At 57.5% G+C, this 13,433-nt stretch overlaps 1 protein-coding gene and 1 long non-coding RNA gene across 8 annotated transcripts in view; both read left to right on the top strand.

The window, feature by feature from the left end:
- The window catches only part of ZFPM1 (zinc finger protein, FOG family member 1), a 72,462-nt gene that overhangs the window by 50,213 nt on the left and 8,816 nt on the right, over positions 1-13,433 (top strand). For all 7 annotated transcript variants that reach the window (XM_036346810.1, XM_036346809.1, XM_036346805.1 and 4 more), the window contains one exon: positions 4,574-4,707. In XM_036346810.1, the coding sequence (XP_036202703.1) occupies positions 4,574-4,707 (134 nt within the window). The remainder of the gene's footprint in view (positions 1-4,573; positions 4,708-13,433) is intronic.
- On the top strand, positions 4,729-9,263 carry LOC118674753. The gene is made up of 2 exons (XR_004973697.1): positions 4,729-6,156; positions 6,363-9,263. It is a non-coding gene; the product is annotated as an uncharacterized LOC118674753 (long non-coding RNA).

The following is a 13,433-nucleotide window of genomic DNA, read 5'->3' as shown; positions in this document are numbered from 1 at the left end:
TGTGTGGGGTTGTTTGCCAGAATAAATTAGTCTTTGTCCTGATGCTGTGCCTATAGTGATGGCCTGACCCCATGGGGGTGGGGAGCCACCCAGGCAGCAGGGCCTGCCCCACCGCCCTGAGGAGGCCATCTGCAAATGGAAAAACTGAGGACAGAGCAGGAAGTCAGCCACTGGACAGGAGAGCTCAGAGCTGGCCCACTGTACCCCCCACCTCCTCTCCTACAGCCTCCCTATCCTGTTTGCTCCATCCCCTGCTTCGGCCCAGAAAAGGGTATTGAGGCCTCGCCATGACCATGGCTGGGCTCTCACTCAAATCCCACCTATTTACTGTGTACCTTCTTTGTTCTTGCCCCAGGTGCCCACCTGGGGTTTTGTGACTGAGTAAGCACTAAGCCATGCGTCCAGAGACCTGGGTTCGTCCCCCACTTTAGCCTGAGCTCGCAGTGTGGCTTGGGTGCTCCTGGGCCTCCCTGGGCCCTGGGTTTCCTATCAGTGTGGTTGAGAACTGGCCATCTGCACAGCTACCACTGTCTGGGTCCTCCAGCTCTTACCGAGGCTGTTTAAAAATAACTGCATCTTCCTGCCTGTCACTCTCCCTGTCAGCTGTCACCCCTAGCTCCGCATCCCCACCCCTGAGCCCCTCGCCCTCGCTAATTTCTGCTTCCACTCATTCTCAGCCTTGAACTGAGCCCTCATGAGATACCCAGTCTGCCAGGAGTAAGTGGTCCCACCCACCCCCACTTTTCTGATGCAATTTTAGTTCTGATTGGGAAGGGGTCTCTGCTAGGTGCTAACTGGGCTTTGACACTTGCTTGACCCTGTTTGCCATGGGAGGGTTTGGGCAGGAACTGGAAGCTGGAAATAAGTTATCTGAGCAGACAGGTGTTGAACATCACTAGGGTCACCATGGACAGCTGCACAGGCTGTACGCTGCACAAGAGTCCTGGGTAAGCTGGGGCTTAAATCCAGCCATGTGCCCCTCACCAAGCCGGGCACCTACCATGGCCCTGCATCCACCCAAAGGGGGCACCTGAAATGGCTTCCCCTGGACCAGGGAGGTGGGTTGTCATATGACCATTGCCAATCCCCAGCCCAAGTCCCTCAGTCCTCCGGCCTCTCCACCTTTCCCAGGCCTTGACCAGCCCCCAGCAAGCCCTGGCTCGTGGGTTCTGTCCCCAGGCCTGCAGAACAGCCGCCTTTATCAGGAGCCAGCCCTCTCTGGCAATGCATGATACCCAGGAGATGGAGCCGCTGCCGTGGGGAGCCGCTGTTATCTGGGAGGCTCGGCCCGCCAGCCGTGGGGCTCCGATTAGGGAGCATGGCCGTTTGCCTGTGGGTGCCTGTGTGGGCAGGTGGGGGGCAAGCCAGAGCCAAGGCTCCGGAAAGGGACCTGTGGGTCCCCACAGGTATGACAAACAGGGGCAGACTGGGAGGTCTGGGGCTGCCCCACTCTTTCTGTTGCTCAGGGAGTGACCTGAGCCAGCTGCCTTCCTCCCACTCCGTGTCCCCATGTCTTGGCCCACACATGGGAAGACTGAGTTGAATTCTGATTCCTCCTCCCACGGGAAGGTGGGCACCAGCGCCAGATGGAAGGTGTGGTCTCCTCATGGGGTCCCAACAAGGCCAGGAATGACTCCTACCAACATTCTGCACACAGAAAAGAAAATATGTGAAAACAGGGAGTCATGGCCACTGTGCCCGTCCTGTCTATGGCCCCAGCAGCAGAACTAGTGCCCAGAGGAGCAAGTGGGCAACCCTGTTAAGAGGTCCAAGTGCGGGCCAACCCCTGTGTGGCTTATTGTGTATCTGGTTGTCAGGATAGGGGTAAGCCATTGCATTAGGATTCTGGATGCTTCCCTCCGGATCCCACTGCCCTAAGTGGGCAGTGCACAGACTCAGCCCATGGTTGGCTCCCTACGGACAAATGCATGGATGGACAAATGAGTGCCCAGTGAGCTCATCTCTAGTCCGCCTCCTCATTCCCCCATCTCTCCCTCACTCACCCACCCAGGCATCCTAGGTGGGTTGGCAGAAGGCTCAGACCCTTGTGGGAAGGCCACAAAGTGACAGAGCCACCCACTGCCCCCCCTCGTTGCGGGGCAGATAAAGGGGCGCCGGCCTCCGCGGCCTCGCCCTGGTCTCCTGCCATCTTATCTGCCCTGGGGAAGACAAGGACCCAGTTAGAACGTTTTAGCCAGGCCTCCTGGCATATTTACACGTTATCTCTGCCATTAGGCCGGCAGTTATCTGATAATCGGGCCCATTAAGGCCACAGCCTGCCCAATCGGGGCTCCAGGAAGTGGGGCCGCCACAGCAGCGCTTGCTCGGGGACCAGGCCAGGCCACGTGAGGCCTTCGTGGGCCCGGGCAGCCTGTATGGCACCTGAGGCCTAAGGTGGCCTGGCCTTCTGAGCAGAGGTTGTGCAGCCTAGGGAGGCGAGGCTGCCATCTGAGGGCATGGCCACCACCATCCCCTTGTCTGATGAGGACACTGAGGCAGGGACGGGGGTAAATGCAGGTGTGATTCTCCCAGGGCAGAATTTGTACAGCTGATAAATTTGTACAACCTTGGTGGCTTAAAACATCAGAAAGTTATTCTCTCACAGTTCTGGAGCCAGAAATCCCAAATCCAGGTGTTAACAGGGCCTCGCTCCCTCTAGAACAGCGGTTCTCAACCTGTGGGTCGCGACCCCTTTGGCGGTCAAACGACCCTTTCACAGGGGTCGCCTAAGACCATCCTGCATATCAGATATTTACATTACGATTCGTAACAGTAGCAACATTACAGTGACGAAGTAGCAACGAAAATAATTTTATGGTTGGGTCACAACATGAGGAACTGTATTTAAAGCGCCAGAAGGTTGAGAACCACTGCTCTGGAGGCTCCAGGGGAGGGTCCTTCTTGCTTCTCCCAGCTCCTGGAGCCCAGGCGCAGCTTCCTCCTGGCCACATCACTCCATCTCTGCCTGTCTTCACACCATCTTTTTCCTCGAGTCTCTCTTCTGTGTCTTTTTCCTGTGTCTCTTATAAGAACAGTAGAGGCCTGGTGCACAAAATTCGTGCAACAGTAGGCCTTCCTTCCCCTAGCTGCCGGCACCGGCTTCCCTCTGCCACCGGGGACCCAGCCTTCCCTCCAGCCACTGGAAGGCACCCGGGTCCCACCCTCGCAGCCCCAGCTTTGTCTGGAAGGACGTCTGGTCTAATTAGCATATTATGCTTTGATTATTATAGATTCTTCATTGATTTAGGGCCCATTGGATGATCCATAATGGTCTCATCTTGAGATCCTAACTTAATTATATCTACAAAGACCCTTTTTCTAAGCAGGTTCCAGTGGAAATATCTCTTGGGGGCCACCATTCATTCTACCACACAGGTCATTTGGAACGTGTGGCAAGCCTGGGCTGAACCTGGGAGCCTGAGTGTAGACCCTGTCCAAATCCAAGTTCCCACCCACCCCGTGTTAATGACCACTGTAGGGCCTCACAGCTGAGGTCCACCTGTCTGTGGAAACGTAATGGAATCCTGGCTCTACAGTGGATGCCACTCCTCTAGCCATGCTATGGAGTCATGGCCAATGCCACACAGGCTGTCAGAGCCTAGAGAGGGTGGCCCTTCTCATGGCACAGGGAACCTCAGGCCCCTGGGAGCCTTACAGCCTCAGCTAGGAGACAGGCCATGAGAGAGGCCATGGCTAGCCAAGGACCTCAGAAAGAGCCAGGGTCCGGATTTTCCAGAGAGTGCACGATGGTGTGGGAGCAGCACCTTCTGGGGTCACCTCTCATCATCAGGGAGTAAATGGAACTGACCTCAGCACCACCCAGGTGCAGATTCTGGCTTTGCTGAGGCCCTGGCTGTGTGCTTCCGATGCCCCACAGCCACTGTGCTAAGCATGCTAGGTGGATTAACTCATTCAATCCGCGTACCACCCAAGGAGGTAGGAAGTACTGGGGATCCCATCTTATAGATGAGGAAACCGAGACCCAGCATTTCCACAGCTGCCCTCACAAGCCAGCTGTGCAGATTCGGGATTCAGCCCGTGGGAAGGGGCTGGGAGGACAGTGCGATGGGATGGCAGTGGGTCTCATCATCATCATCCTCTGCTCTGTGCCCATCCCAGTGTAGACAGCAGGGGTGGCTTGGCTCCATGCATGCATCCTGGGTGCATTGCCAATGCCACCCTGGGCTGCATGAGGGTCACAGATGTTCCTGATACAGTGGCTCTAGTTCCAAGGCCACACATGTCCCTGACAGAGCAGCCGTACACCCCAAGCAATGCACCTGCCTGCTCAAATCCAGCTGAAGGCACCCCCTCATTGTCCTCTCTCTGCAGCCCATTGTCTTCAGGGAAAGGTCTTGCCACAGGGTCTGGCCGGGCCCCTGAAGCAGGCACCAGCCAACATCCCTGTAACTCAGGCCTAGCCCACAGGGCAGTACTCCCTCCTCTGCCCTGCAGCCCCCTGACTGCTTCTGGAGGGCTGAGGCCGCAGAGGTAGGCTGGACCTGGGCAGGCAGCAGGGCTGGGCGGTCACCATGGCTGGCGCTCCTCACACCTCTGATGTCTCTCCCCACAGACGAGCTGGAGCAGGTCCTGCAAGATGGGCAGAGGTGTGTGCGGGCTCGACGCAGCCTTGCTGAGGGCCTATCCTGGGGCCCATTCCACGGGAGCATCCAGAGCAGAGCCTCATCCCCCAGGCAGGCAGAACCGGTAAGGAGCCCTAACCACGGCTAGCCCACCCTCTGGCCATAGGGCAGCAGCCAGGGAAGCATCCCACCCAGAGCACAGGCCCCTTAGACCCCCTGAGCCAGTCCGGAAGCTCCCACCACTTCATGTGAAATACATCAGAAGATGTGGGTGTTGGGGCCAGGAGGGCTTCCTGGAGAGTTCAGAGACCAGAGCCCCCAAGGGACCTTGGGTGATGCAGGGAGGGCTTCCTGAAGGAAGGGTTTTTAAGGGCCCCTTCATGGATGAGTAGAAGGTGGTGAGGCAGAGAAGGAGAAGGGCTTTCAAGAGGAGGAAGCAACAAGGAGCCAAGTGGTAGGGCTGGACCCTGTGTGTGGCCGTGTGGCTGGGAAGAAGTCAGGGACCTCACCTAGGGCTTTATGGGCAGGGGCCCTCCTGGTGGTAAGCCAAGTGGTTTTCTGGGCATTTGGGGAGCGCTGCAGCAGAAAGCAAGAGATTCATTCTGGTTTTGTCCCTGTGGGTCCTTCTGAGGACAAGGAGAGGGCATCTGTGGTACCTGAGTGTCACAGCACCTCTTCAGCACTTGCTAATCTCCCTCTTTAACTAAGAATCCCCACCTGGGCAGCACCCTCCCCTGGATGAGAAAAGCACCAGGGTAGCTGGGCAGGGCAAAGGAGGAGTGATCCACAAGTGCCTATCACAGGGCAGGGCTCAGTGGGCACTAGAGCCAGCAGCCCTGCAGCCGGGATGATCCTCTTGTCCTCTGGCCCCAAGCAAGGAGGAAACGGTGGAAACTCCAGGATGGATTTCGGCTTTGTGGAAGGGGCCTGATTGGGCTCCACAGTGGGATGGAGCCTATGGTGTTTAGAGCAGTCTCTGGAGGCAGTGAGCTTCCTGTCACTGGAGGCATTCAAGCAGCAGTTGACTCTTCAGAGGTTAGACTGCTGGGAGGCAGTTAATAATTGGAAGGAGGAGGGGGTGGGCTGGGAGCTCTGTGGCTCTGGTCTCTGAACTCTCAGAGTGTAAAGAAAACCTGTGAGCAGCGACAGGACAACGGCAGGGTGGCTGAGGGCTTGGGGTCTCAGCATGTTCTGAGTGGAGTCTGCACCCATCTCCTGTGCTCCCTCCTGGGGATAATCAGCCCCTTTCCAAGGTGGACAGGTGTGTGTTCCAAACTCTCTGCCCACACGGTGCTGTGTGCCCATGCTTACACACAACACCTCCTTTCCTCCCCCTCCCACCCTGTGAGGCAGGACTGCTGCCCCTGTTCTACAGATGAGGAAACGGGTGAAGTGACTTGCCAAAGCCATCCAAATCAAACAGCAGAGGGAGAACTGGAACCAATGTCTGCCCAACCCCAGGGACCCCTGCAGGCTCCATAAGGACAGGGCTGAGGAGTCCGGAGACACCGGCCTCCCCTCCCACCTGCAGCTCCTCTCTGGAAGTTTTGTCCTCCTGGGGCCTGGGGCACAGGTCAGCCTGCGGAGACTTGGCACGAGGCTGGAAACGCTCTCCAGGCAGAGATAATGTCCGAGGGGAGTGAGGGTGCGAGCACCAGAGAAGCCAGCAACCTTTGAGGCTCTTGCGGAGGAGCCCAGGGAGGAAGGGGCCTCGCCTGCTCTTCCCTGCAGCTTTATCTCCCGCAGAATTAAATCCCTGATTAACCCTTATCTCCCCAGGAGGCGCTATCTCTGCCTTGGCGCCGAGTGTCCAGACGCAACGTACAAGATGATTGATTTCTTAAAGATACGCGAGCCTTTCTGATACTTCATTTATTGTCTAAATATTTTTGCTAACGTTTCAGTGGGCCCCTTATCGAGCTCAGCTGATGGGTCCCAGTTCTCTCCCCCAAGCACCTCCTGCCCCAATCATCCTATCAGCCGCCTGGCGGTATTCACTCTTTCAAGAGGGGGGAGGGGGAGGGCCGCCGAAGGGGTGTATTGGCCCTTTCCTGCTGGGGGCGCAGGCTGGAGAGGGGATAAGGTGGCCGGACTCTGGGAGCGGGAGCTTTAGGAAGGACACAGAGGGCACAGAGCCTGGCGGGGGATTAAAAGTTGGTTCTGGCACCAACCTGCTGTGTTAACTCAGGCAGGTCCTTCCCTGATCCAGCAGCAGTTTCCACTGTTGAAAACGAGGGCTTGGAGGCCCAGCCAGCTCTAAAATTTGCAGTCAGTACAAGAGAAATGTTCAGGATGGATGGTGGATGGATGGGTGGATGAGTGGATGGTGGATGGATGGGTAGATAAATGCATGACAGATAGATGGATGGGTGGATAAATGAATGAATGAATGGGCAAATGAATGAACAAACTTTCACCCCCAGCTTGGTCCACACTTGCTTGGCCCATCTGTGTCCAGGGCTCACCCACTTTAGCCATAAGACCATCACAACATCAGTGAGGGACCCCATGGTGGCCAAGCAGGGCAACAGGTTCACTGGGGAAAGACCCTGCCTGAGAGGTTGAAGTGGGACCCCCTGGGCCCTGACCTACCATGTGGCCCCAGGTGTCTTTGCCCCGGATCAGTGTAGAGGGTGGGCCTCCTTGGTCCTTCACCTAGAGATGGAGGTGGAGGTGGGGCTGGGGCCCTTGGCTCTGAGCAGCTTTCCATGCAGGAAGCCTCGAAGGCTGGCATCAGGGGTCACTGCCATGGCAGAGCCAAACCTCACGACAGAGCAAGCTCTGGCCAGAAGCCTGGGGGGGGGGGGGGGGCGGCGCTGAGGCAGGGTGCCTGGGTACACGCCTGGTGATGCCCCTCGCTCCCTCTTTGATTCTCATTTACATTTGTTTGTAATAGGGAAGAATGCCCCCTGCCCATCTCTGCACTGCTTTCCCCTGACGTCTGGGACACCCAACCTGGGTGTGGGGGGCTGTGAGCTCTTTACCCTGGTCGGGAGGCACTGCAAGCTGCCCTGCATCCTGCTTAGTGCACCTGCTGAAACATTTCCCAGCATTCCACGTCAGGGCGGCTTCTTCCCCTCGCGCCAGGTGCTGCTGGCTGCAGCTGTCCAGCCTCCATGTTCCCACCTGGACATGTTGTGACACACCCTGACAGCAGGCGGTTCCGACCCACTAAGATCTGGGCACAGCAAGGCAGCACCGGAGCTGGCCTGCCAGCTATGCCTGCCCACGTCCCTGCCCCACCACTGCCTCCTTACTTGCCAGCCCGTGGGCCTGTCCATGCCCCTGCTGCTCCCGGGGACCTCTTCCAGCCATCGCAACCCATTGTCCTCTGCTCAGTATACCCAGCAGCCCATGGGACCTCACAGGAAATGCCCTGTGGCTCTGCTGCTCCCTTCCCCTTCCCACATTACTGAGGGGTAGCCTGGCCCAGACCTGGGGTGCCAACAGGTCACTAGGACCATGATGGTCAGGCCCTGGACGAGAGCTTTACCCTGGCACTGTTAACTCACCTTGGCCATGAGGCGGTTCAGAGAGGACCCCAGAATGTAAGAGTTTCCCATGGCTGCTGTAACAAAGTGCCACAACCTGGTGTCTTAAGCGAATTATAGTCTCTCCTAGTTCTGAGGCCAGGGGGTGGCAGGGCTGGTTTCTTCTGGGTCTCGGAGGAAGGATGCATTCCAGGCCTCTCCTCAGCTTCTGGTGGCTGCTGGTGGTCCTTGGGGTTCCTTGGCTCGGAGATGTATCAGTCCCACCTCTGCCTCTTCTCTCCCTGTCATTGGATTTGAGACCCACATGGATAATTCAGGATGATTTCACCTGGCTTTCCTTAATTTAGTCACATCTGCCAAGACCCTTTTTCCTAACAAGGTCACATTTGGGCTCTGGGTGGACATATCTTTGGGGGCCACATCCAGCCGGCTCCACAGAGCCAGCTGTCAGCAGAGCGAGGGCCCAGCCAGGTTGGCCCCTGGTTCTGCATAGGACAGCCCCGAGGGGATGCTCAGGTCTGGGCTTGGCTGGAACACCGGGGTAGGGAAGAGGGCATTGTGGGGTGTCCTGGAGACAAGCTCCAGACAGGAGACCTGCTGTTGGCTTTCCTAGGTCCCTGGCACCCTTCCTCTCCATGCCTCAGCTTCCCTACCTGCAGCTGTGGGAGCTGGGAAAGTGCCACAGGGTATGGGAGGTGCTGTTGGCAAGAAGGGGCTCCAGCTACAGAGTCAACCCAGACTGGCCTCCAGGGGATCCAGGAGGAGGACTCAGCCGGTGACAAAGACCCGGGACCCCTCCCACCACACCAGAACGACTATTGTCCCCTCCCCTATTGTCTGCCTCCTCCAAGTCCCATTCCCACAGATGCCCACACAGTGCCCCTCCTCACCCCTCCAGGCCTCACCCCACCGTCCTGGCTACAGCTGCCCGTACCCAGCCCCTGCCCACCAGGCCGCAGCCCTTCTCAGCCTTGTCCTGTTTCTCCAGCACTTTCTCTTCCAGCCTCCACAGCTTCTTTCTTGGTGGGCTTCCCACTCCAGCATCCTGCCGAGACATCAGGGACTGCATGTTCTGTTCATGGTGTCCCTGCACCTGGCACAAAGCATGCCCTCATTCATTCGGGACTATTTGCCGAAGAATGAATGAATGAATGAATGAATGAATGAATGAATGAATGAATGAAAGAAAAAGCTGCAGTGATTCAATGGAGGTCATGCATACTTGGGTTATAATCCTATGTGCAAAAGCCACCATCACCACCACCCCTCCCAGGCCTTGGGCGCCATTAACCTCTGTGGGCCTCAGTCTCCTCTCCTGTGAAATGGGTTCTTCACAGGGTCTGGGGAGACAAAGGGGCCTGAGGACTGAAAGGCCATTGCCTCTGGCAAGGTGAGCTGGGGACGTGGGCGGGGCTTCTCGGGATGGGCTGACGGACTGAGGACTGGAGTTGGGGGGGCCCCAGTCAGAGCCCACCCTGGCCTGCCCCAGTTCTGCCCTCTCAGGAACCTGCCTGTGGTAACCTGGGGGAGGGCCAGTGGCCCCGCTGACCTTCTGCAGGGCTGTCTGCTCCCTGTGCCAGGCCACCCTCCCCCAGAACAGGGCCCCCACCTCACCCTCCATGCGGCTTCATGAGAAGCACTGCGAGGTTTGGGAACAGCCTCAGATAAAGTTGTCACAGCGGATGCGGCGGAGATAGGGTTTCTGATGGTTATCGGTGGGCACAGAATCCAGACACTGACCTCTTTGTTGGGGAAACAAGGAGTGTTCTCAGATGCACCCAGAGAATTTAAAGTGGCCGCCCGTTATCCTGGGGCTGGGTGGGGCCGCCCTGGAGCCAGGAGGGAGGAACGGGGGCAACCCCGCCGGGCTGTAGGCAGGGCAGGCAGGGCTTCTCCTGGCTCCTGGCGGGGCTGAGAGCGAGCTAGACCCAGACTGGGCACCCAGCCTGGGGGCACCCATGGAGGAAAAACAGCTGGTGGTACACACGACTCTGTTAGTTTTGGCTGGAGGGCCAGGGGAAGTTGTGACTAGTCCCCTCCAAGCTTGTTCCCCCTGCCCACAAGGCAAGGCAGGCTAGGAAGGAGGCCTGTCTCTGCCCAGCGCCTTCATCACCAGAGAAAAGGGCTTCTGTTCCGAGGCTGCTCGAATTGGGGAGAATATAATAGGGAAAAAGGAAAGAAAATAAAGGGGCAGCCCCATGTTATGTCAGCCCCTCCACAGAGGGAGTGGACTGAAATTTGCCCCTCACCTGGGGCTCAGTGTGCTCCTGGGGGCAGGGAGCTGGCCTTCAGGCTGCAGCCAGCAGACATTGGGGTCCAGCTGCCTGGCACAGGGCTAGGGACTGGCTCAGGGCTGGCTGGGGGTGGGATAAGGGCAGGCTGGGCAAGGCCATGCTACACTCTCCAAGAGCCAGGGGTCCCTGCACCCCTAGGAGCCAAGTGCCACTCAGGTGTTTGTGCCCCACCCTTTTCCAGCCTTCCCCATTTAAGTGGGGGACCAGCCCACCTTGGTGTTAAGGGCTGAGGGAATGTGGGGGGTGAAAGTCAGTCATAAAGCTCTGGATCTCCTGACCCATCTCCTCCTGGGAATCAGGTGTAGGGTCTGGGACAGAGCCCCCTTTAGGCCCCTGCATTCCCTCCCTCCTCACTTGCCCTCACAGATAGGGGCTGTCACCTAGCCCAGCCAGGGCAGCCACCAAGCGCAGGTGCTCAGTACCCACTGGGACACAGAGATGGGCTGCTCTGGGCAGAAGGCACAATGCTGGCCGGGGACATGGCGCCACTGCCGTCCGTCCATCAGCTTAGAATGTACATGGAAAATTAGGGGTTCTGCAGCGTCAGCAAAGCTGAGCGCGGGGTTTTTATCATGCTGCGAACACGCGCTCCTGAGAGTGATAAGCATTAAACCGACCGGGAGGCTGTCAGTCTCAGTGTGAGGGTTTAGAAATATTGGGACGAATAATTAGATTTCATATCGTTACCGCAGCACCCATCGGAGGATCAGGCAGATTAATTTTTTTTCACCCTCCTCTACTCATTAATATTCATTAGAGACTCAAGGAGACCCAGCCTCTGCCTTGCTGCTGGTTCACCCACCGCTGTGCCAGCACCCCCCATCCATTCTACTTTGCCCTAGGCCTGACCCCCTGCTGTAGCCCCAGTGGATGTCCCAGCCAACAGGGACCCCTAGCTGGCACCCAGCTCCCACCCCTGCTCTGCAGTGTCAGAATCACCAGGTGTCAAAAGGAGGGAGCTGCTTGCCACCAGCCTTCCTGAAAGCAGGCTCGTTGTTGGAGATGCCCACCCCAAGATGACATTTAGCAATTGCTGGGCCGGTGCCCCAGTGGACACCAGGCTCCTGGCTCCAGAGACACAGCTCCTACTTCGTGTGTCCTATTGGCCAAAAGGAATGCAAAAGCAAGGGTGTTGGTGGTAGGGGCGTGTTTGCCATGTGCGGGTCACATACCAGACAGGTGCTGTTCCAAAGGAGGGCTTCCCACAGATTGCTTCTTCCCAATGCCCTAGGGCCGTAGTCGGCAAACTCATTTGTCAACAGAGCGAAATATCAACAGTACGACGATTGAAATTTCTTTTGAGAGCCAAATTTTTTAAACTTAAACTATATAGGTAGGTACATTGTTATTAACTTAATTAGGGTACTCCTAAGGCTTAGGAAGAGCCACACTCTAGGGGCCAAAGAGCGGCATGTGGCTCGCAGTTTGCCGACCGCGGCCCTAGGGGAAACTGAGTCACAGAGTCATGAATGAGACATGCCCTGCAGGCAGGTGGCAGGGCAAGGATGGGTCCAGAGAGAGCAAGAAGACTCAGGCCACAGTTCTGATCAGGAGGGGCATCACCCATTTGCAGAGAGATGCCAAGACCCAGGGAGGGCTTCGTGGTACTGGGACAGGTGGAGCTCTCCCTGACCCACTGGCCAGCTGTTCTCTGCCCACCTTTTTCCATGACCAGGGTGCTCTGACCTGGCTGGGAGTTCTTACCGGGCGTGCCCGGCACACCAGCCTGATCTCGCAGGGTCTCTGAGTCTGCCACAGGGTGAGGACAAGATGCAGAGGTAGTCAAAGGGGTGATGCCCTGCCCAAGGTCACAGTGGGAAAGTCAAGCCTGGACTGGATCCCAATGCCCAGCTCTGGAGCCCCTGTGGTCCCCACAGCCAAAGCCCAGGAGAGTGGCGTGGGCTCAGACCTGGCGTGGAGGTGTCTGGAATCCATCAGAGGACATCCCACACACCATGTCCTGCCCTGGGCATCCCACCGTGGCAGCATCCCCACCAACTGCCATGTGCACAAACCACTGCCGTTTAGGTGGTAGCATTTTCCGGTGACAGCAAGTGACACTGATTCTTTAGCTAAGGTCCTGATGCTCAGACCTTTCCAAGTAAAAGGCATTTATTTGCATAAAACAAAAAGTACCCAAACGCTGACGTGTGACATGACTTTCCACATGGGACTCAGCTGCTAAGCTTGGGGACCTCCAGGAAGAGGATCCCGGAACCGGGGTCCAGTGCTGGGGCTGAGGCCCAAGAGGCAGCAGCGGTCACACCCACTTCTTTTTTTTTCTTTTAAATATATATTCTATTGATTTTGTACAGAGAGGAAGGAAGAGGGAGAGTTAGAAACATCGATGAGAGAGAAACATCGATCAGCTGCCTCCTGCACACTCCCTACTGGGGATGTGCCGCAACCAAGGTACATGCCCTTGACCGGAATCGAACCTGGGACCTTTCAGTCCGCCTGCTGACGCTCTATCCACTGAGCCAAACCGGTTAGGGCTCACCCCCACGTCTTCAGGCAAAAAGGGCCATGGTTCTGCCCTGCCCACCAGCCTGCCATGGGTCTGCACCCCAACCCCACGTGTAACCAAGAGCTGGGCCACACAGTGGGGCTGCAGGCGGCTGATCCCCGGCCGGCCGTTTCCAGGCACAGGCTGCACTGGGACAGGGGACATGTGTTTCCTCTTCTTAGCTGGGCTCCGGAAATCAGGCCACCCCCTCCGAAGCCCCGTGGACAGCAGCCTTGAGAGCCTAATCCAGAACTCTTTCCTTCCGGATACTGCAAAAGCCAGCTTGCAGACCCAGCCGGGAGGGAGAACACTGCTGGGCAAGAGGCTGGCGTGACCTGCCCCCCCCTCCCCCTTCCTTAAGCCTCACTCTCCTCCCTGTGAGACGGGAGAAGGACGCAGCCTGCTCTCCAGGCTGGCCCAAGGCTGGGTGGGCAAGGGGCTGTTCTCGGGAGCCATGTGGAGGGGGCCAGGGACTGAGCCAGGCTCAGCATGGGGACATTGTACTACTTGGGGACCTCGGTTAGTGGCTGGGCCCAGGAAGGTGTTCTTTGAGTGTCTG

Source organism: Myotis myotis, unplaced genomic scaffold (assembly GCF_014108235.1).
Source record: "Myotis myotis isolate mMyoMyo1 unplaced genomic scaffold, mMyoMyo1.p scaffold_m19_p_19, whole genome shotgun sequence".
In the NCBI taxonomy this organism is placed as follows: domain Eukaryota; kingdom Metazoa; phylum Chordata; class Mammalia; order Chiroptera; family Vespertilionidae; genus Myotis; species Myotis myotis.
Note: the sequence above shows the minus strand (reverse complement) of the source record. Positions and strands in the feature narration are given on the sequence as shown.